The 24589-nt window shown below is 42.7% G+C and overlaps 1 protein-coding gene across 1 annotated transcript in view; it reads left to right on the top strand.

The window, feature by feature from the left end:
* Window positions 1-7831, top strand: part of cUnh18orf63 (chromosome Un C18orf63 homolog) — a gene marked incomplete at both ends in the record, with an annotated part of 30322 nt that extends 22491 nt beyond the window's left edge. Inside the window, one exon of the mRNA XM_079259596.1 lies at window positions 7709-7831. Within this exon, the coding sequence (XP_079115722.1) occupies window positions 7709-7831 (123 nt within the window). The remainder of the gene's footprint in view (window positions 1-7708) is intronic.
* Between the last annotated feature and the right edge of the window lie 16758 nt (window positions 7832-24589).

Below are 24589 nucleotides of genomic sequence, written 5' to 3'. Positions count from 1 at the left end.
ACTAAGGGTATAAATACACTGAACTAAACAAGACGCGATGTGAATGAACTAATGAGGACAGGTGAAACTAATGAATAAAAACAGCTGACCAGGAAACGTCATACGGCTATAGTTCCCCCAGATGGAAGGAGATCACTGCTGCCGTTGCCAAACACATCTGACACATAACTGATGACTCACACTAAATTATGTAAACAATTCTATATCGTTATGTTTATCATTATGGGGGTTAAAAAATATGAGCTATATTGGGATAAGAGAGGTTGGTCGTATGGCCCGGCCCTTGAGCAGTACTGTTGTTTAATGTGTCCTGATGAACCAGCTGATCAGTTCTTCACTGCAGAGGTTTCAGTTGTGCACATTCAGCATAAACTTTGTCCAACAGCCATTTTTCTGGTTTCAGCTCTTTCTGCTCTGAACTACAGAAACATTTGTTTCTCTAATTTATACAGCATGTTCTTAGGACTGGAGTATTTTGAGTACGTCCAGAATCGAAGAAGGAAAACCTGTTAAAAAAAAAAAAAGATCAGATCATCTGTGTGGTACCTGCTCCCTCTAAGAGAAAGGGCTGGTTTTGCTGAACCGCAGAAGCTGTTGGGTATTGTCTAGGGCTGTGACGATATGCTTTTGTTTTGATTCGATTCCGATTTTTTGGGTGCTGATTGGATTTAAATTGTGATTCTCACAATTCTTCGTTATTGCAGATTTTTGTAGATTGAAAACAAAAAAAAATTAAAACTTCTTTTGCTCGTAATTTTCCTTCATTTCAATGAGGAAAAAACAACACAGTAGCCAGACCATGATTCTGCTGCTATAACACCCAAGAAGACAAGTAAAAAGATCAATAAAAACAATAAGAATGATTAAATTTAAGAAAATTCTGATGGATTATTTTTATTTATTTGAACAAAACGTATTTTTTTACAAAAAAAAAATCAATTTAAAAAAACATCCCAATATACGATTTTACCACCCCTAGTATTTTCTCCTCAGGATTGCTTTCAGGCCTTTACACTTGGGGCTTACAGGCCCTAACCCTAACCCTTTACACACCTACTCTGAATATTTCGTCCAGATAATTTGCACGGCAATATTTTCTATTGGATCAGTTTAACATCAATGTAAACAAAATTCCATCCAGCGATTTTGTGAGTTTTATTTTTTCGAACTGTGGTAAGTTTTTTTTAATATCTTCACATTCGACAGATATGTAATCGACCAATCAGAGAAGGCTTGTTGACTGATGGATCAGTGGTTGCGAGCTATGCGCGTCACTTTGCTGCTATTTCATTCAAACTTTCTAGAATCATATCTGAGCGTCTTTATTTTTTCTTTTCTGCTTCTTAAAGCAAGCAGCTGCTGTTAAAGCAGATCCTCCAGCTGTCCTACGAACGTCCTAAAGTCCGTCCTGAAGTGGTCTCGGTCCAGCTTCAGCTCCTGGATTAAACAATAAAACTCCTCAAGTTCCCCTCTCTTTTCCAGAACAGAATGAACCCAGCGCCTATTTTTGCCTTTTCTTTTGCACCATCGGCAAACTGTTCTCGTGGCTTCATGTGGAACCCAGTTTACGAGTTTGTTTTATAATTTTCATCATTTATTCACAATTTCACATCGCACTTGGTGTTAATAGTCAGAAACGGCGACAATTTCCCCTCCGTTGTCACGAGTTGTGGTGGAGGTGAGGACCCAAATGCAGGAATGGGAGGCAGGATGCTGAACCAAGATCATTTGATCCAAAAACTTCAATTCCAGTAACAGGGAAAACAAACCAGCAGACAAGCAAACACAGTGAACCAGCAAACAGAACTGAAACTAAAGGCTATAAATACTGGGGAACAAAACAAGACCCAGGTGAAATGGATGAACAAACGTGACCAGGTGAAAACTATGAACAGAAACAAAGGCTACACAAGAAACAAGGCACGGGGACTGAACAGGAAAAAACTACAAAATAAAACAGGAAACCAAAACTGAGAAAAACACATAAAACGTTATATAGTGACACACCGTAATATTCATAATTTAAGTATCGTTTATTCACATCGGTCCCGGTGTCTAAAGGTCTTTAAACTGCAAATCCGATTAAAAATGGTAACATGTAGAGCTGCACAATTAATTGTTAAAATATCACGATCTCCATTCATACTCGTATACAATCTCATATTCAAATGACGATTTAAAAAAAAAAAAAAGAAAGACCACGAATGTACCGCATTTCGAACTGGGACATCACTTGCATAAAAACAAGCGCTCCCTCTGTCTCCCTCAACAAATGACCACGGCGGATCCTTATACCATGTGATGCAGATGCTGGTAGGAAAAAACTTGCCGACTTTCTCGCTAAATCTAGCGACTTTCCAGACCCAGTTGGCGACATTTGTCACTTTTGTCCTCCATTGTTAAATGTCAGAATATCACATTTAACCAAAGGACCGCTGTGTGAAATTTCTAGCTTCATGTCCAACCCTCCTGTTGTTTATATTTTAAGAAACATACCTACCTCCCATCACCTTATGCACGGAAAAAATATTGTTCAAAAACGTTACTATTAAAACATTAAGACATTTCAATCAAATCAAAGAAACTTTATTTATCCCCAAGGGTAAATTCAAGGTTCAAGTCAGCTCATCCAAGGTTAGACATACAGACATTTACATTTGACAAGTTTACAGAACAAAACTGATACTTCGGCCCTGCAGCCAGTTTTACCGACGCTGCCTTATAAATGAGGAGAAGATGACACGAGGAAGGATGAGTGGGTGTTGGGAAAAAAAAGAAGTATCTCTACACTTCACCTAAAGGGGGAAGGATAAAGATGCAACAAAAAAAAAACACACCTCTAAGCATAAGCACAAATTCAGACAATAGACAACATACAATATGGGAGACAGCCAAGTAAGGTCGCAGCCAGTCAAGCAGCGCGCCCATCCAACTCAGCGCGTGCTCATCCAACTCAAACAACTTAATTGTTTTATGTTCAGTGTCAGCTGTTGCAAAGCTCCATCCATCCATCCATCTTCTGCCGCTTATCCGGGGTCGGGTCGCGGGGGCAGCAGCCTAAGCAGGGAAGCCCAGACTTCCCTCTCCCCAGCCACATTTGCCAACTCTGCGGGGGGGAATCCCAAGGCGTTCCCTGGCCAGCCGAGAGATGTAATCCCTCCAGCGTGTCCTGGGTCTTCCCCGGGGTCTCCTCCCCGAGGGACATGCCTGGAACACCTCACCAGGGAGGCGTCCAGGAGGCATCCTGACCAGATGCCCGAGCCACCTCAACTGGTTCCTCTCGATGCGAAGGAGCAGCAGCTCTACTCTGAGCCCCTCCCGGATGACTGAGCTCCTCACCCTATCTCTAAGGGAGAGCCCGGCCACCCTGCGGAGGAAACTCATTTCAGCCGCCTGTATACGAGATCTCGTTCTTTCGGTCACGACCCACAGCTCATGACCATAGGTGAGGGTAGGAACGTAGATCGACTGATAAATCGAGAGCTTCGCCTTCTGGCTCAGCTCCTTCTTCACCACGACAGACCGGCGCAGAGCCCGCATTACTGCAGACGCCGCACCGATCCCTCTGTCGATCTCACGCTCCATCCTTCCCTCACTCGTGAACAAGACCCCGAGATATTTAAACTCCTCCACTTGAGGCAGGACCTGACTCCCGACCCGGAGAGGGCAATCCACCCTATTCCGGCTGAGGACCATGGTCTCAGATTTTGAGGTGCTGATTCTCATCCCAGCCGCTTCACACTCGGCCGCGAATCGCTCAAGCGAGAGCTGGAGATCACGACCAGATGAAGCCAACAGGACCACGTCATCTGCAAAAAGCAGGGACCCAATCCTGAGGCCACCAAGTCGGATCCCCTCAACCCCTCGGCTGCGCCTAGAAATTCTGTCCATATAAGTTATGAACAGAATCGGTGATAAAGGGCAGCCTTGGCGGAGTCCAACCCTCACCGGAAACGAATCCGACTTACTACCGGCAATGCGGACCAAGCTCTGACACCTGTCGTACAGGGACCGGACAGCTCGTACAAGGGGGTCCGGTACCCCATACTCCCGGAGTACCCCCCACAGGAGCCCCCGGGGGACACGGTCGAATGCCTTCTCCAGGTCCACAAAGCACATGTAGACTGGTTGGGCAAACTCCCATGCCCCCCCCAGGACCCCAGAGAGGGTATAGAGCTGGTCCACTGTTCCGCGACCAGGACGAAAACCACACTGCTCCTCCTCAATCCGGGATTCGACTATCCGGCGGACCCTCCTCTCCAGGACCCCTGAATAGACCTTACCAGGGAGGCTGAGGAGTGTGATTCCCCTGTAATTGGAACACACCCTCCGGTCCCCCTTCTTAAAAAGGGGGACCACCACCCCAGTCTGCCAATCCAGCGGTACTGCCCCCGATGTCCACGCGATGCTGCAGAGGCGTGTCAGCCAGGACAACCCCATAGCATCCAGAGCCTTAAGGAACTCCGGGCGGATCTCATCCACCCCCGGGGCCTTGCCGCCAAGGAGCTTTTTGACCACCTCAGCGACTTCAGCCCCAGAGATAGGAGAGTCCACCCCTGAGTCCACCAGCTCTGCTCCCTCATGGGAAGACGTGTTGGTAGGATTGAGGAGGTCTTCGAAGTATTCCCTCCACCGACCCACAACGTCCCGAGTTGAGGTCAGCAGCTCCCCATCTCCACTGTACACAGTATTGATGGAGCACTGCTTCCCTCCCCTGAGCCGCCGGATGGTGGACCAGAATCTCCTCGAAGCCGTCCGGAAGTCTTTCTCCATGGCCTCGCCGAACTCCTCCCATGCCCGAGTTTTTGCCTCGGCAACAGCCGAAGCCGCATGCCGCTTAGCCCGCCGGTACCCATCAGCTGCCTCCAGAGTCCCACAGGCCAAGAAGGCCCGATAGGACTCCTTCTTCAGCTTGACGGCATCCCTCACTGCTGGTGTCCACCAACGAGTCCTGGGATTACCGCCACGACAGGCACCAACGACCTTGCAGCCACAGCTCCGGCTGGCCGCCTCAGCAATAGAGGCACGGAACACAGCCCATTCGGACTCAATGTCCCCCGCCTCACCCGGGACATGTTCGAAGCTCTGCTGAAGGTGGGAGTTGAAGCTCGCTCTGACAGGGGACTCAGCCAGACGTTCCCAGCAGACCCTCACAACACGTTTGGGCCTGCCAGCTCTGACCGGCTTCCTCCCCCACCATCTGAGCCAACTCACCACCAGGTGGTGATCAGTTGACAGCTCCGCCCCCCTCTTCACCCGAGTGTCCAAGGCATGTGGCCGCAGGTCCGACGATACGACTACAAAGTCGATCATTGAACTGCGGCCCAGGGAATCCTGATGCCAGGTGTACATATGGACACTCTTATGCTGGAACATGGTGTTCGTTATGGACAATTCCATGACGAGCACAGAAGTCCAATAACAAAACACCATTTGGGTTCAGAGGGGGGGGACCATGCCTCCCAATCACTCCCCTCCAGGTCTCACTGTCATTGCCCACGTGAGCATTGAAGTCCCCCAGCAGAACAATGGAGTCCCCAGAAGGAGCACCCTCCAGCAGTCCCTCCAAGGACCCCAGAAAGGGTGGGTACTCTGAACTGATGTTCGGTGCATAAGCACAGACAACAGTCAGGACCCGTCCCCCCACCCGGAGGCGGAGGGAAACTACCCTTTCATCCACCAGGGTAAACCCCAACGTGCAGGCACCAAGCTGGGGGCTGATGAGAATGCCCACACCTGCTCGGCGCCTCTCACCATGAGCAACTCCAGAGTGGAAGAAGGTCCAGCCCCTCTCGAGGGTACTGGTTCCAGAGCCCAAGCCATGCGTCGAGGTGAGTCCAACTATATCTAGTCGGAACCGCTCAACCTCGCGCACAAGCTCAGGCTCCTTCCCCACCAGAGAGGTGACGTTCCACGTCCCTAGAGCCAGCTTCTGCAGCCGGGGATCGGACCGCCAGGGTCCCCGCCCCTTGCTGCCGCCCAGCTCACATTGCACCCGACCCCTACGGCTCCTCCCGCAGATGGTGAGCCCACGGGAGGCGGGGCCCATGTAACCCTTTCGGGCTGAGCCCGACCGGGCCCCATGGGCGAAGGCCCGGCCACCAGACGCTCGCTCTCGTACCCCGCCTCCAGGCCTGGCTCCAGAGGGGGGTCCCGGTAACCCGCGTCCGGGCAAGGGAACATTCATGCCCAGGTTGGTTGTCATCATAGGGGTCTATGAGCCGTGCTTGGTCTGGTCCCTCCCCTAGACACCTGTTTGCCATGGGTGACCCTACCAGGGGCATAAAGCCCCCGACAACATAGCTGCTAGGATCTTCGGGACGCACAAACCCCTCCACCACGATAAGGTGACGGCTCAGGGAGAGGTGTTGCAAAGCTGATGTTCCTGTAATACGTGCAATAAATATTTATATTGGAAAAAAATCGTGAGAGAATCGGGATTTCAATTCTAAGCATAAAAATCGTGATTCTCATTTATCCAGAATCGTGCGGCCCTAGTAACATGTAGAAATTAGAGTAGAAATGAAATTTCAGCTAATGTTGCAGAGCCACAGCGCCACCAGCAGGGGGAGCAGTTGCATTCATTCTGCTGCATCGTTACACCTCCTACTGTTCTTACACTTCAGCTGCCTCATAAACACCCATCAGGAGCGCTGCCCACGTTCAGGGGATGTACAGTCCATATTGAGGAGTGTGAGCCTCACCTTCCTCACAACCCTCCTCTTGGAGGCGGGTGAGGACTGTTCGGGTGATGAATGGCCAGGAGGAGGTGGCGGCCCACAGGGAGCAGAGGAGATTAATAACAGCATTAATCAGTTTTTACAGCTCCGACCTGCAACTTCACAACAACGTGTTAGTTACACTTTCTTTTATTTTCAGGTTTATCCTGCAGGTTTTATATGCAAGTCTGCAACATTAACATGTTTTTTTCTGGTTATTTTTTCCTCCTTTGTCAGAGTTTAAGTCACATCAGGAGATGAGTCCATTACGTGTAAGAGCTTTGCTTTCTCTGGTTTTCCTGATGTGAAGTCTGTTACCAGACACTGTTGGGCTTAAAGCTGGGGTAGGTAATGTGGCGTCCTCTGGTTTTGCTCCTTGCGTGATCCAAGGCTTTTTAATTCGCAGCGATTTTCTCTTTCTCGGCTGTTACGCAGGAGAAGGCAAATAACCCGAGCCGGGTCAGGGAATCGTTCCTGCATTTTCTCAGCCATGTTTGCCTTCCGAGTTTCTTCTTCACTACTTTGTATTTTCATCCTAACACGCTGTTTATATGCAGGGTGTGGCTGTCAGGTATCAGGAGGGGGAGGAGGGGAGCCGGGGGGAGAGGCTTATGAAATATAAGAAATGAACAACTTCAGTTCGGTCTGAACATTTGAACTGGTCAGAGTCTTTACAGATTCACAGTAAACTGAGGGGTCTAACTGTATTTCTTATTGTTCATGATTACAAAATGTACAGACTACTATCAGGATGAGGAACCACTTCACCCAGAGTAAAAACAAAAATGTCTCTGAGCATGATCACCAACTATAGCTTTAATATTTCATCTCTCGAACACACAAAATAACCTGATGAAGTTCTGGTATATTTACATGAGATTTTTGCTATATGTTTTTTTCTCTCCTGATTATTTCATGTTCACTGAAATTAAACTATTCCTTGACTTTCATCCTGATCTGTTTTAACTATTTCTTCTTCTTCTCTCCAGCTGTCCAAACTGAACTCTGCGACGCTGCTGCTGTGGCTGAAGCAGAGAGGAGTTCCCGTAACAGCCAAACTCAGGAAGGAGGAGCTGATGATGAAGGTCATGAGCCGTCTTGCTGAGGCCTGAGAGCAGACTGACTTTGGAGCATGAAGGATTGGAAGTGAAATCCAGCCTTCTTATGAGTCTAAATCACTCAGCACCTGCCTCATCCTCTCTAACTAAGACAATGAAGATTTGCCAGATGAAATTCTCCTGTCAGGTAACGTTACAGTAGAGACCGTCTGCAACTACAAAGTGTTCATTATGAAGCCTTCTGCTTCTCTAATGTTCCCTCACGTCACGTGTTTAAGCTCAAATGTTTCATCTTTTGTGTGATTTTTGCTTGAAATATGACTTCAATATCCCTCATCTGTGACCATAGATGTTAAGATTAACCACATTAGCAAGTTAAAGGTTGCTATGCTGCTTTTAAAGAGCAAAAGGTTCTCATCTGAACGTTCAGCCGGTGATTTAGAGGAAATATCCAAGATTCTGCTGCAGCTCTTTATTCATTTATTCACTGATCCTGAAGCTGTTCAAGAATTTACAGAAAAATGATTTATTTATCCAAGATTATTTATTTAAAAATTTATTAAAGAATGCATTAACTTATTTCACTCCACTCTCAGTCGTCTTGCATTTTATTTCTGCGTTTTAAAGGTTTTCCTGGCAGCTGACTGAAAGATACAAATTTATAACTCCACATGCAACCTCTGCAAATTAAAAGCATTTCAACAGGGTGCAGAAGAATTAATAGAGTACATAAAATGATATAGAGTGATTAAAAAATCATTTAAAAATGATTAAAACGATTAAAAAAATTTAATAATTTTTACATAAAGAGACATTCATTCAGCTGATTTTATTTGGTGGATGAACAGAAAAATAAATATTTTATAGCCGAACATCCTGCATGTAATATAATCCTGAGAATTATTCAAATGAACATATTTAATGGCTTATACTAGATTAAAACATTAAGAAATAATGGAATAAGTAAAACTATTAGCAATAACAATTTAGGTTATATTTTTGTTATTAGTTTAAGTCAGACAAACTGTCAACTAAATAAAAAACTGTAATAAAGTATCTTTTTTTTTTGCTGTGTATTAATTATCATCTGCTGCCATTTAGTCCTATCATCTACATAATTTTCTCTTAACAACAACTAAAACCTTATTAATACTTCATTTACAGACATAGAGAAGTACGTCCATTTAAAACGTAGTCCGTGTTACTGCCCGCGTCCTCCCACGCATCCTTTAAGTCTGCGACATCCTCCGAGAGAAACGAAAACTTTTTTCTTGTTCTTGAGGGTCCTAGAAGAAAATAACATAATCTTGTTCTTGCGGACGTGTTTAAGACCGTTCTCGACACATCGAGCTGGCAGAACTTTTCTCTTGTGGGGCTCCGAGTGGTATCTTCTGATTGGTTGGACATTTAAGGTGGGCGTGGTTAACACAGAAAAGCAGGAAGTGGAAAGTTGCCGCTTCCACAGCTTTGCTGATGCAGGTAAACAGATTTTTTTTTTTTACGACATCCATAAATCTTCTCAGTCTTCCTGCAGGCCTCCTGCTTGGTAGTTCTAACCTTAACATCCTTCTGCCAGGATTAGGTAGGATTTGCAATCCCTCCTCTGTACATGGCCAATCCATCTGAAGGCTTATTTATGCTTCCTTTACTATATAAATAAACACATTTATTTCAAATGTTTTCCAGCATTACTGCATAATACTACATCCTTTGCATCGTTATGGTTGTTTGGTCATACAGGTTAAACATTCTCAGAAGACAACAAAAGAGTGGATGGGAGTGGTCTTTGCTGCCGTTGTAGATTATTCTTTGTTCAGTTCATTGGTCACACATGCACTAAACTGTCCAGCTTTGCCTCCACAGTTTGTGGTGCTGCTCCTCTGTTTGCTACATCATGTTACACATCCAGAAACAACAAAAATATGCATGTATAAGAAGCAGGACTCATTTCTGTTAAGCGTAGCAGTGTTTCAAGGTCTTTAGGACCCTCTTGTCTTTTATCACACTTGACTGTGTTCCAAACTGCTGGTATACATCTCTTTACCCTTTCACCTCCATTTTTTGCCTCCTTTCACTTGGATTACACTGTTTGTCATCTATATAGTCCATAGATATTCCAGTCTAACCTCATCTGCTAGTCTAGCGGAAAAAAAACGGCCCACCTCCATTATGGACTGTATAAAAAGAGACGGACAGAACCTCCATGACGTCACCCGTAGGTTTCTGAAGAGCTGAATTGAAGCTCGGTGAGCGGTTCCTACCATCGCCACCTTTGCAGGGGTATGCGTGTCTTCTCGTCCGGAAAATACAAATATGGGCAAAGAGGTAGAGCTGAGAGGGGGGCTGTGAGCGTCATGGTGGATGATTGACGCAGAGCGAACTCTGGTCTGCCTGTAGCAAAGAGCTAACCAAGCTAACCCGGAGATAACAGGAGCTAACCAGCTAACGGAGGTAAGTGGGGATAAAGCTAAGTCATGTTGTTAAGCGGCTAAAAACCGCGGTTGTTCTACGTTCTTCTGACTTAAAGTGGGAGATCAGGTACCTGTCAATAAAGAGAACACGCCCTCAAATGTGCCAAACCTTTAGATCAAATTACTTTCAAACAGAGGAGTTAGAAAAACAATTCACTCCCCCCCACAGTTATCATGAATGTAAACCTGACCTATTAAACCTAAAATGGATTTTTGAACCAGACTGTAAACATGTTTATTTCTGTAGTGAAGTTGTTTTTTTTTAACATGGGAGTCTATGGGGATTTGCTCTGTTTTGGAGCCCCTAGTGGATGAAGGGGGAACTGCAGTTTTATGCACTTCTGCATAGGCTTCACTTTTAACTGCTGGAGGTTGCCGGTTTACTTCCACCTAGAACTCCTCTGTCACCTCTTCTCCCAAAATACTACAATTCACACCAGTTTGGTGTACTAACTGATTTCTCTACATTAAATCATATTAAAATAATGACCTTTAAATAAATCCAGTCTTCTTCCTGTGGGGTTCAGTCTAAAATCCATCTCATCCTGGGAACGAAAGGAAAACAAACTGGACTCCTGTTTTAATAATACACAGAGCTGCAGTGATGAGTGATCGTGATGGAGGGGAAATATTTGTGCTGCGTAAATATCTCAGTACGCCACTTCATGAGAGAAACAAGGAGTCTGCTCCAAGTGTAACTAATAATAAGTCCATGAATTATTGGCCCGCTGGTGGGAGATTTGTGGGTGCTCTCAATGTGGAGGAAAAGAAGGGTTTTTAAAATAAATCTCAGTCTGGGAGAAAAATGCTTCTACTTCCAATGAGGAGGTTAAGTAGGCGGTTTGCTTCATTTGTCTTCTTTCACCAACATGAAGGCTGAGGAGGATTTACAGTCCCGAGCCAGTCCTTGTCTCCATATTTAACTCTGCGTTGAATCTTTTAAGTGATCTTAAACACAAGTTCTTCAGCTTTCTGAAGGTCTTTTACAGTTTTGTTTTTTGCTTTGGTCGAGTAGATCTAAAATTTTGGACCACAGTAAAAAGACCTAATCAGGGTTTTATTTAATGGAAAACAAAAGCAACATATAAGTTGCATTCAACAAGCAAATGCCAAGATAAATTACAAGCATTTACACTAATAAGAAACTTATGTAGGTATAAAGGTATAAAGTAGGTATAAAGTTTTGGACCATGTGCACACGTAGCCAAAAATCTCCCCCCCCCCCCCCCCCCCCCCCCGAACAGTACAAAATTGGTTTTTATAAAAACAAATCTATTCATACCCATATAGCCGCATTGTCAAGCACATTCATAAGCGTATCAAACCTTTAGGCGCCAGTAGCACCCCTAATCCTATCCAATCAGAATAACCTTCCATCTCACAACGTCACTTCCACAAAACACGAAACATGCCTCCATCATGATATGATTAGGTGGTGGAATATAGCTCGCCTTCGCCTTTGGTCGTCTATGTGGAGCGGTTCTGACAGCAGTGTATAAACACACACCAAGCGCCTGGACAATGGATAACACCAACGTAGTACTGACGACGTCCATGCCGTTATAAACAAAGGTCACACATGTGACGTCGTGGTATTTCTGTCAGACGGTAATGCTTCAGAACTTAAGAGCCCGGTTACATATGTCCACGTGCAGTCGTGCAAACGGAGTATTTGCACATCTTCACTTTGGTCAAAGGAATTTTTCAAAGAAACAGTTTTGATTCCATAAATTACCATTTTTTGTGTGGATTACAGGCCAAATCTGAGAAAAATATCTTTGTTTTGTGAGATACCTGCTATGTGTGGACAAGGCTTCAGTCTTTTGTGACCCTTTGTTAGTCTTGTAATTTCCTCGCCAGGCCTTCACACTATCACTGTGCATTTAATGTTCATTGCTATGCTGGTGACATTCATCAAAAACCCCTTATAAATCTACCCTGCTTTTGTGTTTGCCTTCTCCAAGCTCAGTCTGACATTGTAACAGATTCCCAAAATTGGAAGCAGCTAATAGATGTGATGTTTTAGTCGATGAAAAATATAAAAAAAATACCACATTTTGACTGACAGAAAATAGCTTAGTGGCAGCAAGATGGTTTCCAAAAACCTGTTTGCGGCATATCTCAGCATGGTGCACTGAAACTGGACAAGTGGAGCACAACAGAAGAAGAGTCAGATCTGAACTATTTAAAACAGATGAACAGGATCTGGAAGTGATGTCCTGAAGTAAAGGAACAAACGCAGCAAAGACCTGAACCTGTGCCTGAGAGACACATCTGGACCTTCAGGTGATCCATCTGTTAGCCAAAGCCTCATCAGAAATGGCCTCCATGGATTTGGAGTTTTTGTTTGAATTTATGAAGGAAAGAGAAAGTTCCAACTTGACAGACAACAGGACATAAGACAGCCAACATCCAAAGAGGAGCTTTTGAGAGTCAGTTCAGTTTATTTGCCATTTGCAGTAAATAAAATCACACTGGAAAGCAGTAGTAAGAGCACATCAGACAAAACATACAACACACATGAAGACATTCTACAATAGAATAAAATAAAATGAAAAAATAAGAAGCAGCACTAAAATGAAAGCTAAAATAATGATGAAATGCATGTTTGAGGCATTTTCAAAGTGCATTGTTTAACCTTCAACACACTGCAGCACAACGCACCTGACTTTTGCACACCTGATTTTTGCAAGCGCTCGAAAGCTGCCGCCGCTTGAATACACCGAAATACAGTGACACAGTTCACTGTTGGTGAACCTGCAGGGCCACATTTAGAAGACAGTGATGTGTCTGAAAGGGAACTGTTTGAGCTTTTCTTCAACAAAGCGATCTTCACTCTGTTCGCCCGCCAGACTAATCGGTATGTGGACCAAGTAAAAGATGCAAATGGGGACAGAGCAGGACGATCGAGTCGTGTTGCTCATGTTGAATTTCAAGGTAGAATGCACCCTTGATCTTCACCAGTAAAAAGTTCCAAAGAAAAACTATAAATAAATTTCTGTTTGTGAATTTTCTTTTTCACGAAATAAATGCAAAAGACAATGAAAAAGACACTATGAACATATTTTTTTTATTCTTTATTAACAATAAACAAGAAGGATATGTGCTTTTGAAACGGGTGGGCATGATTTCTTTTTCTGTCTGTGAAAAAAAAAATGCTGTTTTACAAGAAAGAATTGCATGTTTATGCAGTGTGATGAAGGTTAAAGTCACAACCCCTTGTTGAAAACCTTTTGTGTGACAAGGACCTCAAAAATCTCAGCAGCAGGGTGGCCAAAGGGATCATTGAAGTTCTTCAAGGATCCTGGAAAACCAAACTGGAAGAAATAACTGGACTATGAAAGAGTTCAGACTGTGATGAAGAATAAAGCTGCTCACATCAAATATTCACTTTCAAGCTCCTTAGAGTTGGACAAACTCTCGTCCTGCCTCATTGACTGTATTACTACTTAAATGACTGGAGATATTTTCTTTTTTCTGGGAAGTTTCAGTGGAAAAACTCTGACATATAAAGTTTGTTTGTTTTTCTCCTGGAACAATTCCTTCAGCTGCCTGATGTTTGTCATTTTAAATCAAGGACTACAATCAGGGTCTTGTTTGGACTTCTCCTAAACCCCTCCAGTCTTTTTTTAGAGGCATTCCTTGGTGGATTTACTGGAGTGTTTTGGGACATTGTCATGTTGTCCAGGAATCAGGAAAACTGGGAAAAACTGGAACTTTATGAATGAAAATACGGTGAGAACCAGGCTGAGCTTGAGTTCTGGCATTTTCTATTTTAATTTTGTATGGAGTTTGAAATGTTTTTTGGCAGCTTTGTGTCAGATTCTTAACAAGATTAGAAGATTTTCAGGTTTAGGAGGGAAAATGGGCATTTTTTTTTACCCCCCCTGTCTTTAATAAACTGGTCTAAACCATCTGAATGGACCTGCTGATTGTTTTGGCTTCTGCTGCTACTGGTGAATCATGTGACACATGACATCAGCACATTGTGTCCCATCCAGCAACAAAGTTTCCCACAATTAAGAAATATTCCCCTTGAGGAAACCTTATCTTGAGCTATGGGTCATTTGAGACATGGTGGAATCCATTCATTTCCTGTGTGTGTGCAGGATCCCAGCAGGTGCACCCGGCAACCTTTGGCTTGATCCCACAAGTAACATCTGACTTCCAGTTGATCCAACTCTCATCCACTATGTAATTAGCTGACAGCTTGCAGCAAAAACCTTTGCAAAGACCAACGTACGTTATCTTGGGGGTCATGGCTTATCTCCGTAACCATCGGGGCCCGCCCCTTGGTCCTTTCAAAGATGATAATGCACTTGTGAAAAAAAAAAAAAAAAAAAGTTTTCTTTTTTGTTTGTTTTCTGGATATTTAAAACACACTGCCCTTTTAAATAATAAACATTCATTAATTCATTCATTAACCAAACCGCTTCATCCAATGAAGGGTCGCGGGGAAGCTGGGGCCTATCCTAGCAGTCTTTGGGCGAAAGGCAGGGTACATCCTGGACAGCTCACCAGTCCATCGCAGGGCTGGATAATAAACAGATAAAGTTCATATATATTATTATTTATTCTGAAATTGATGCCTTTATTGATATCATAGCATTACACTAATATATTTTAGAACTCCTGACGGATCAGCATGAGCAGTAGTATTAAAATATGAAACGTCTTACAGATTGTACGATATTTTACATTAAAAATACATAAAAACGGCCCGTGGTGGAGCGCTGCTGGCTGAGGTATTAAAAAGCTTGAAAACCAGTTTTTCACCTGTAGCACCTGGACACCTTGCCTCTCCTCTGGATACCAAAGTATTCTGGAGTCACAAGTCCTCGTGTCTGACAGATGAAGGCTGGCTTAAACGGTCTCATCCAACAGTCCTAATAAAGAAAAGAATCAAAGTCCATGATCCAGTCAAAGCCCAGACCTCAACCTGAATGAATTGCTGTATAATAGAACCGGTTGTTTTCTATCTGAGGTTGGATTTACTGAAGTGCTGAAGACCAGAGCATGATTTAATTATGTCTTTATACAGAAAACTTTAGAACTGAGAGAAGCTGCACTTGAATTTGCACTTGACAGTATTCTGTGAGCTGCTTTGTTCAGTTTTCTGTCCTTCACTACTTCTGATAATTGCTTTTTCTGTTTTTCCCTCTGAGAGCTGCCTGCGTTAGAAAAACTCCTTGTACAGATTGTTTTAGTTTCTTTTTCTGAGAAATGACTTTATACCAGAGCATGTTTCCACCTGGAAACTTCTTCACAATTTAAAAGCTTTTATACAAATAGTTGACACATGCTGTGTTTAGTGGCTTCGAATTTGTATGAAAAATATCACCACTTGTAGCCGCTGTGAGGCCCCAACATGCAGTTTGAAACGGTCTGTTATCAGGCTGCATTAAAAAAATCCATCAGACGGTGGGAATATCAATTAAATCAATCGAACTGGCTAATTCTTAGAAACTCTAATTAAAAGAGAAAGTGCAGAGAGGATCCACCACATTTATCCGCTTTACTGTTTGAATTCAAAAACCACTCTGAGGCCTCATCTTTGTGAGACAGCTGTTTCTACAGCTTTTAAAAAGAAAGTGGTCTTCATGTATCAGATAATGATCAAACACGTCCAGTAAATCTGATCTGACCTGAAGAGAAATCCTTAAATCATTTACTTTGGTCTCAGTTCAGCTGACCATTCCTGGAGCTTTTAGGCCTTCTGGGGAATTTGATGCTGTAGATAATAATGATCAGGGAAACAATCAAATCTAAAATGCATCCTCATGCAAATGAGTTTCTGATTTGGTGGTAGGTGATGAGGTTGTGCTGGAAGGAAAATGAAAGAAGCTGAAGTGAAGTGAACAAGATGGCTGAGCTAGAAATGAAACTGTTAGCACTTGTTAGCTTTAGCATCTATGAAGATAGATGTTAGGATGTAATTCATTTCCAGCCTTCAAATCAGAGCTTTGACTCTTTAACGTGCTGTTTCCATGAAACCGTCCACCTCAGGACTGGTTAGTCTGACACCATTTGGTTTAGCAAATCCTGATCTAGCCAAAGCAAACACCTACCTGGTAAGCAGGGAATAAATAGTCATAGATGCATCACTACATGATAGCCAACAAAGAAGGTCGTGACACAGAAACAAAGGACGAGAAAGGACTTTCTTCTTTGCATGTGGCTTTAAACAACAAAACATCAATGTTTTAGCTTTTGTTCTTATCAAGAGCAGCTTAAAGTTGACAAGTCAGACAGGAAGTGATGACTCTTCTAACCAATCAGTGGATTGCAGTGTGTCATGCTCCACCTTGTAGGGTTGGATCATTGCCATTGGGACCCCAATGGAAGGGTCCCAATGGCAATGATCCAACCCTAAAAGTAGTAGGACAGCTCTGATTAAATATTCTGACCAGTTAATGTTCATGAAACCCAATAAAGGTTGCATTCAGTCAGGTACCGAGCTGGACCCCTCGGTGGAAACGGTGTTAAAAGGGAGCATCGATTCCTCACTCTAGGAAATATCAGGACCATCAAATGCAAAGATGATAGATCCAAGAATTCTTTGAGCCAACATCGATAACACTACTTCACAAAAGATCACCTCTTTTTCACTTTTTTACTCATGTTTTAACTTATTTTTAAGTGAGTACACTTATTTATTGTTATGATAATATGTATCCGAGTTTGCGGTCACAAGCTACTTGTACATTTTTTTCCACACTCTTATTGCCTTTCTGAGTTGTTTTTGTTGTTGGTCATTTAGTGTAATGTAGATATTCGACAATGTATAAGGCTGTGACAGCGTCCGCACTAAGATAAATTTCCTTCTAAAGGACAAATAAAGCTTCTCTTATCGTGTGACACAAAGGTCAATGACAAAAAATGTAAAACATCATTTAAAACGGTTTCTATGGGTGTCTAATCACTTTACCATAATACCTGTCATGTTTTAGTCTCCTACAATGACACGTTTATATCTACTTGCTGTAGGTCCACTAGAATGGCATCTGTTATATTTGTGCCAACAATCTTACTACGGTGTCTCCGAATGGACAAACAACTCTGTCTGTGCAATGAGAACCCTCTGAGCTTTAAACATGCAGTACAAAGTTTGTTTGAAAGGTACTAGAGCACCGTTTGGAATAAGTAATACCTCAATAGGACCATAGAAGAAGACAATACATGTGCATACGATGTTGACGTAGTTACCTGTAGTGCAGTTGTTGTGGAAAATTTCATGTTCTAGCTTTATGTATTCATATATTCTTATAATCCTAAGCATATATTAATTTCTGATGATTGCTGTAGGTCTAAAGAGGTCATGCTGAACCAAAAGACTTAGGCTTAGTTACAGTGTCTCCCTATTCTCCTTACTGACATACATAATGTATAGAGGCCTTGAGATGTTTGCATTCAGAAATCTGATTGACTAAGAACACTCTTTTCCTTTGAAGAGTTTTACAGCTAGGAAGTCAGATACCACGGTGCCACGAGGGAAATTATAACTTAATGGTCAGTTTAACCTAACCTTTTAAGTAACAACAGACATTTATTGTTTAGAATAACATGGATTTATGACATGAATTTGACGCCTGTTAGGAAGAAGACTTAAAGGAGAAGTTTAGTCTAGAGGGGGTTAGAGCATTTTCAGATTTCTGATCAGTCGGAACTCTGAGCTGTCTCTCTGCAAATTGCAATTTGTAATACTCTGTTTTTTCTTATTTTCTGTTCCATAAAATTGTAATCTTTTTCACTTCAGAACCAGACTCCTCATCATTGACAGAATTTTTTCCACAACACAGTCATAGCTGAGGCCACTGGATCGACTCACAGATGAAAACATGACTATGTCTGGAGGAATTTTGGTCACTGGTGGCCCCCGTCCATTCGCAACCGTATTTGGCAAATGAAATCATTCATCGTTACCATTAGATGTCAGTAATTCTGCACACTGCACCTTTAAGTTGCACACGCTGGAGCCAAGATCCAGCATCACAACTTGAAGGTATCTGGTTGACATCCTGTTAGACAACGAATGGTTCTAACTGAATCAATGCTTGAGGTGCCAGAAAACTATTTGCTCCATTTGTGTGTCCTGAACTTTAAGCCAGGAAGCAAACGAGACATCTCCAGTTTGTGGTATTTAGCATGGGGGGCGGTGAAGGGATTGTCCAATAAACATGGAGTTAATCTCCAACACCTGCTATTTTTTTCCATTTTTTAATCCTGATGTGAAGAAGTTGACTGTAGCAGAGGGACTTGGTCCAGATCCAAGACAGAGTCTTCAGTGTCTGCGGGACACAAACCAAAGGAAGATCAGAAGGATGGATATATATTTTCTTTTTCTTATTTGATTTATTTGACAGGGACGTTACATTTGTACACAGTCACACAAATGTGTAGCTGGTGCCATGCAAGTGGAGTTTTTAGCCAAAGCTAATTTTCAACTCTTGTCACCGGTCAGGTCTTTCTGCACGACATAAAGCAAATATGCAACAAATATGTGATTACAGTGCCTCTGAGAAGATTTATTATGTTTAGTTAGTAAAGCTTAAGGACTGCAAAGAGGTCAAACACATGGATCAGCAATGAGAGGGCATTCTCTGAGGACAAAATATGAAATTGGCATAATATTAGATCAACAGAGATCGTTACAAAAACAACCCAGTTAAACTGAATTAAATCAGCATAAAACCAAAAAGAAGAACATCTGCCAATGGGGTGATATATATTTCATTCAAGAATTCTTAAAAATAGAATAAATGCTTGTGTAGCACAGAAGTTTTCACATTATTTATGTGATGGTATCACAGCAGGCTGAGTAATGCAAGAGCTAAAAAAAGAAAAACTCGCACCAAATTCACTTTGTCAGTGATGAACTTTGTGCTGCATCCAGTGAGAGTTTGATGCTGGTCAAATTCATACAGTACAGTATATGTCTGTTAATGGTATTGGTTATCAGAACACACTGAGCTATCATGAGCTGAACAAACATGGTCAAAAGTTCAGAAAAAAAAAATCCAATTAAAAATTAGTTTGGAGCGACAGAGAGGACCGTCCTCCTTTCCGTCTCATCATTTCCTGTGATGTGTGGCTGATTAGTCACGGTCTCCTCATCTTCTTTCATCTGCTCCTGCCTTCCAACTTCCCCTCTCTTACTAAGTTTTCTTCTCTTTCTGCTGCTGAAGTGACTTCGAACGTGGCAAGGTTGTTGGTCTGGGTATTTATTCGGATTTTCACGCAACCTTCTTTAGGGTTTACAGAGGAGGTCTGGAAAAGAGAAAAAATCCAACGAGCAGCAGTTGTCTGGACCAAAATGTCTTGTTGATGACAGAGGAGAATGGTCAGACTGGTTGGAGATGATGGAAAGACAACAGGAAGTCCAGTAAGCACTGGTTCCAACCAAGATATATAGAACAACATCTCTGCACACACAACATGTCCAACCTTGAAGCAGATGGTCTCCAGCAGCAGAAGACCACACCAGGTTCCCTCCTGTCAGTAAGAACAGGAAACTGAGGCTACAATTCACACAGACTCACCAGAACTGGACAATAGAAGATGGAGAAACGTTGCTGGTCTGATGAGTCTCCAGTTCAGCTCCACGTTCACATGGTAGGATCAGAATCTGCTGGAAACATCATGACAACATGGATCCATCCTGCCGTCAGGATCAACAGTTTAACCACCACAGCCTAGCTGAGTCCTGCTGCTGACCATGTCCATCTCTTTCTGAGCACAGTGTAGCATCTTCTGATGGAAACTTGCAGCAGGATGATGCACCATGTCACAAAGCTCACATCGTCCCCACCATGACGATGAGTTCACTGTCCAACGATCTCCACAGTAACCAGATCTACATCCAGCAGAGCAGATTTGTGATGTAGAGAAACAGGAGATTCTCATCATGGATGCGCAGCGACTGCGTGATGCTTTATGTCAAAATGGAGTCAAATCTGAGAAATATTTGTTGATGGGGTGCAACCTGTAAGGTGGACCTGATAAAGTACCCGGTGAGTGTATACTTGCTAAGGTAATACTAAGCTATAAGTATTTATCTTTCCAAACAGATTTCATAATAAACACTTAAGTTTTTCAGAAAACACTTTTTTTTAACAGGCCTTCTTGAAAAAAAGAGATGTAACGTTGGGAATTGAAGAGTTTGACAGAAGCGTTGAGAAAATGTGTCTAATAAGCAGCCAGACCTGAAGTGAATGATAAGAACACAGCAGATGTAATCCTGCGGCTGGATTTCATAGAGCTTCTATAAAAAACACTAAGAAGGGCATTTAGAGTATAATGTGTGTCCTCTACCATCCTGACCCAGATACAGGACTGAAGTGGACTGAGCAGGTCCTGGCAGTTGGTCAAAGCGTCCTGACTGCTTTCCAGGTTTTCCTTGCTGAGCCAATCTGCTGCTTTGTCCGCTGACATTTCACTGCGAGACGTTTCCGTTCTCCCTTCTGGCCATGACTTGGCTCCTCTTTTCATCCACACTGCAGTTTATCTTCTCTTTTAGACAATTGAGCCATCCAACTTCCACTTTCTTGGGCCTAAAGTGGATTCCCCCTCATCTTTTATTACTTTCTGTCCTTTTACCCTTTATTCAGACATATAAAAGGCAAATAAGGGAACAAAAGGGCCCTGACAGCTGAGGACATAGAGAAATCTCTTATAAAGCTCAATCAGTGTGTCCCTGGACTTTATCTTGTGCCCGCATAAACCTGGACTGGCTCATATCTAAACCAACATGGGCCTTTCCCCCCTTCCTTTACTGTTATGGCAATTTGGGATGTTTGCAATATCTTGTGGCTGTGTTTCCAGATAACAAAGACATATTTGGGTGAAAGAGTAAAGAAATGGTTTAAACTTCCTGTTCCTTTATCATTCCTGCCTCACATCAGGGATGTCTTCTCTTAAACTCATCTGGATTTAGGTCAGATTCCAGTCATTACTTGATCTATGGAAAGCTTGGAAAGTAAACAGATCTCCCCTTTGCACAATTACTCACAACAGATGTCAAAAAGTTTCAGAAAAACGCGCAGAAATCCTTATATCCTATATAATTAAACAGCTATCATCAGAATTAGTAGACCTTCAATGCTTTTTAGACTTTCACGGATATAATAGGAATTCTGAAGTCAACTAATAGCCATTGGTAGTCGGGCCGAAACCACATAGTAGCTCCTCTGTTGGGTATCAGTACAGTAAACCATCAAAATCTTTCGTCTGTTCCTTTGAGTTATATGTAGGTTTGAAGATGTAAATGTGAAGAAATCTTGCTTCGTTTTTTACTGAGATCCACAAGTTGTTTTGTGGGTCCGCAGTGGCTCAGGCTGTAAAGCCACTTGTCTTGTGGCCTGACAGTCGGCAGCTCGAGTCCTGCTCCCCTAAGCTGCTGCAGCCCTGAAGGACGATTGTTCTCTGAGGGTCGGTCCCAAGCCCGGTAAAACGTGCCAATTCACTCGAGCGACGATTCGCTTTGGAAACCCTTTCAGAGGGACGAGCAACAACAAGAAGGTAATTTGGAAAGGGTGATAACTTTGAATGTTTAACCAGTTGGTCTGGACCAGCTACCTTGGAGTTAACTTCATATTTGGAAAACTCTTATTCTAAGATAACATCTGCAACATCTGAGCAAAGACTGTTTCCAGACTTCTGTTAATAGTTACGTGCACTATGAAAAGGACTCTGAAAAGTCCTATTCTGAAGCCACCTAGTGGTCATGTAATGTATTGCACTGGAAACAAATCAGTAGTCTGGCCAGATGAGTCCTGGGTGTTTAAGACGTAAAGCATTGGAGCAGGATTTTAATTAAATGAACTCTATTATGCAATTAGTTTTCTGAGCTTTCTACAGTGTTACAGTGTTGAATACTCATCAGACATATGAGCGACGCTGTTTTTTGTTTTTTTTTAATCACCTAAACACGTGTTTGAGTTTTCCAGCACTCTCTACGTCCGGTTTCCATGGTGACGGAAATGATTGGTTTTAAAGGTTTTTCTATTTCAAAACTTTGGGGTGAGTGACTCAGTGATTGGTTATCTTCTCTAGGTTCTGCACAAGATTATATAATGGGCATTATGGGCATGGGCCCAGGGGCCCACACCCATTGGGGGCCCATGTGGGGCCCATGTAGGGCATACACCAGCAGTGTGGACATGAAACAAAATGTACATAAAAGCCAGACAGTTACACCACAGTGTCTAGCGTATTGCTATTGGTACCACTGGCTGAGAGATGTTAGATATGTCATTTCACACTGTATCATTCACAATTTTTACAATGATATGGTGTGGAACAGGGCCTGGGGGCCTGTGCACTTTTATTCCAGCCCTGGTTATGCACGGTCACGAGAAGAAAGCCACGCCCACTTTCACTGCTCAGTATAACTATTCCTGGCAGTTGACCAATCAGACGCAGCCCGCAGGTGGGACATAAGGCGGAGCTTTCTCTGTCCGCTTGTTTCTGGCAGAGGCTGATCTGAGAGGATCAATACAAGATGAATGAAGGGGTTTGTGAAAAATGCTTCATTATTTCTTGCCCTTCTGGACCTGCATATTTAAATAAATTAGACTGAAATGTGCATAATAGAGACACTTTAAGTTTCAGAGTGTGGTGTCATTTGTGACTTCAGCCTGTGAACCATGTGTAAGTGGTTTATAACAGAGCATGCTCACTGTGTCCTCCTCCTCATGGCTTCAGCCTACGAGGCGTCTGGCATTAAGATGAAGTAGTTTAATCTCTGTCAGGCTGATTTGTTATTCTGAGACTCAGCCCATTTCAGACCAAATCTCATCTTCAAATTGATCGACTCTGTAGAGGCACTCCTCAACTGCCATGAATAAAACAGAAAACGTTCAGACCAGTTAGAGAACATTTTAATAAAGCATGACCTTTTTTAAGTTTTGCCTTTCGGCGCACAAAATATTCACATGCAATCAATTGTATCTTTGGTGCACAATGAAGCAGTCAAACATGACTAATGAGCATCCAGCTTGTTAGCATTCATGTGATTTCGTGTATTGATTTCCCCTCAGCACTCTTTTTTTTATTGTTTTTGGAAAAAAAAAAAAAGGTAATTCTTAAGGAGAAGAATAAAACATGAAGGTGAAAGCTACTAGTTAGCTGTCAGCTGTGAATTTGTGAATTTAGCTCCAGCATAGATGCTAATAACTAGCATGTCTGGTTACCCACCAGATCAGATACTTTGTCACCCCCGCACTCACTCGGTTGCAAACATAATTTCAAAACTTGCTCCCTACTAGCTTTTAGCTGAAGCTAAACTTGACTACTGTCAACTACTGTAGACTATTGCTCCAAACAAAAGCAAGATGCTTTTTGGTGCTAAATGGCTTTTTGTTCACTGTTAAAAGATTTCCCAAAAGATTTCTCTAAATCAGAGATCCTCAGTTTTTCAGAGTCTTGCAGGTTTTAGAAATTACCCTGCTACAACACACCTGATTCAGACTTTGAGTAATTTTAGTAATTACTTATTGATTCTCGACAGTTGTGTTACAGCAGGGAAACTTCCAAAACCTGCAGGACCCCAGGCCTCAAGGATCAAGATGGAGGATCCCAGCTGTAAAAGCTTTCTGGAGTAACTCTTATGGATCACGGTGCAGTAAAATGCAGTGGTAGCAGAAAGCTATACCTGTGACAAAGTCGGTTACCAGTCTGGCCAATGGAAATCCTGCACCAAGAACAAATTACTTGTTCCAAATGAGAAGGTAACTATTTGACCCATATGGCTAATAACTAGTATCTATGAACTAGTGACCCACAAGCTGAGATGCTCCCTCAGCCGGTCTTTAGCATTGCACGGCTAGGAACCATCATACTGAAACTTACAAAGCTAACTAAATTAGCTGCATAATTAGCTTTTTTATTCTCTACGATGCAAGACGTTGCTACCTCCTACTGTTGGCTTGGTTGTTTCCACAGTCTGTGGCTTCCACTTTAACCTGAAAATTCATGAACACAAAGTTTTTTCTTTTAAAAGATACATTTGAGCCACTTAATAGTTATTATTACTGGCCCACAACAAATTAATAGTTTAAATCTTCATGTTAACATTTGACCATCACCTTCTTCATGTTTTTGCAGCCAGAAATGACCATATTAGGAGAAGAAAGTGGAGCTTGTAAGCTATTGGAAGCCTGATTGGACACACCTGTAGTTTGTCATGTGGACCATCAGCAGTCTGAATCTAATTAAGGCCAAGATTATATTCTTCCTTTTTCACCTTGTGTTTGCATCTTGAACCAGCTCTTTTGTAATTATAATTTGTTGAGATACTTGCTTGCATGTCATCCATGCTACATGTAGTTCAGGATTCTACAGG

This window comes from Telmatherina bonti, assembly GCF_933228915.1.
Source record: "Telmatherina bonti genome assembly, chromosome: 20".
In the NCBI taxonomy this organism is placed as follows: domain Eukaryota; kingdom Metazoa; phylum Chordata; class Actinopteri; order Atheriniformes; family Telmatherinidae; genus Telmatherina; species Telmatherina bonti.
Note: the sequence above shows the minus strand (reverse complement) of the source record. Positions and strands in the feature narration are given on the sequence as shown.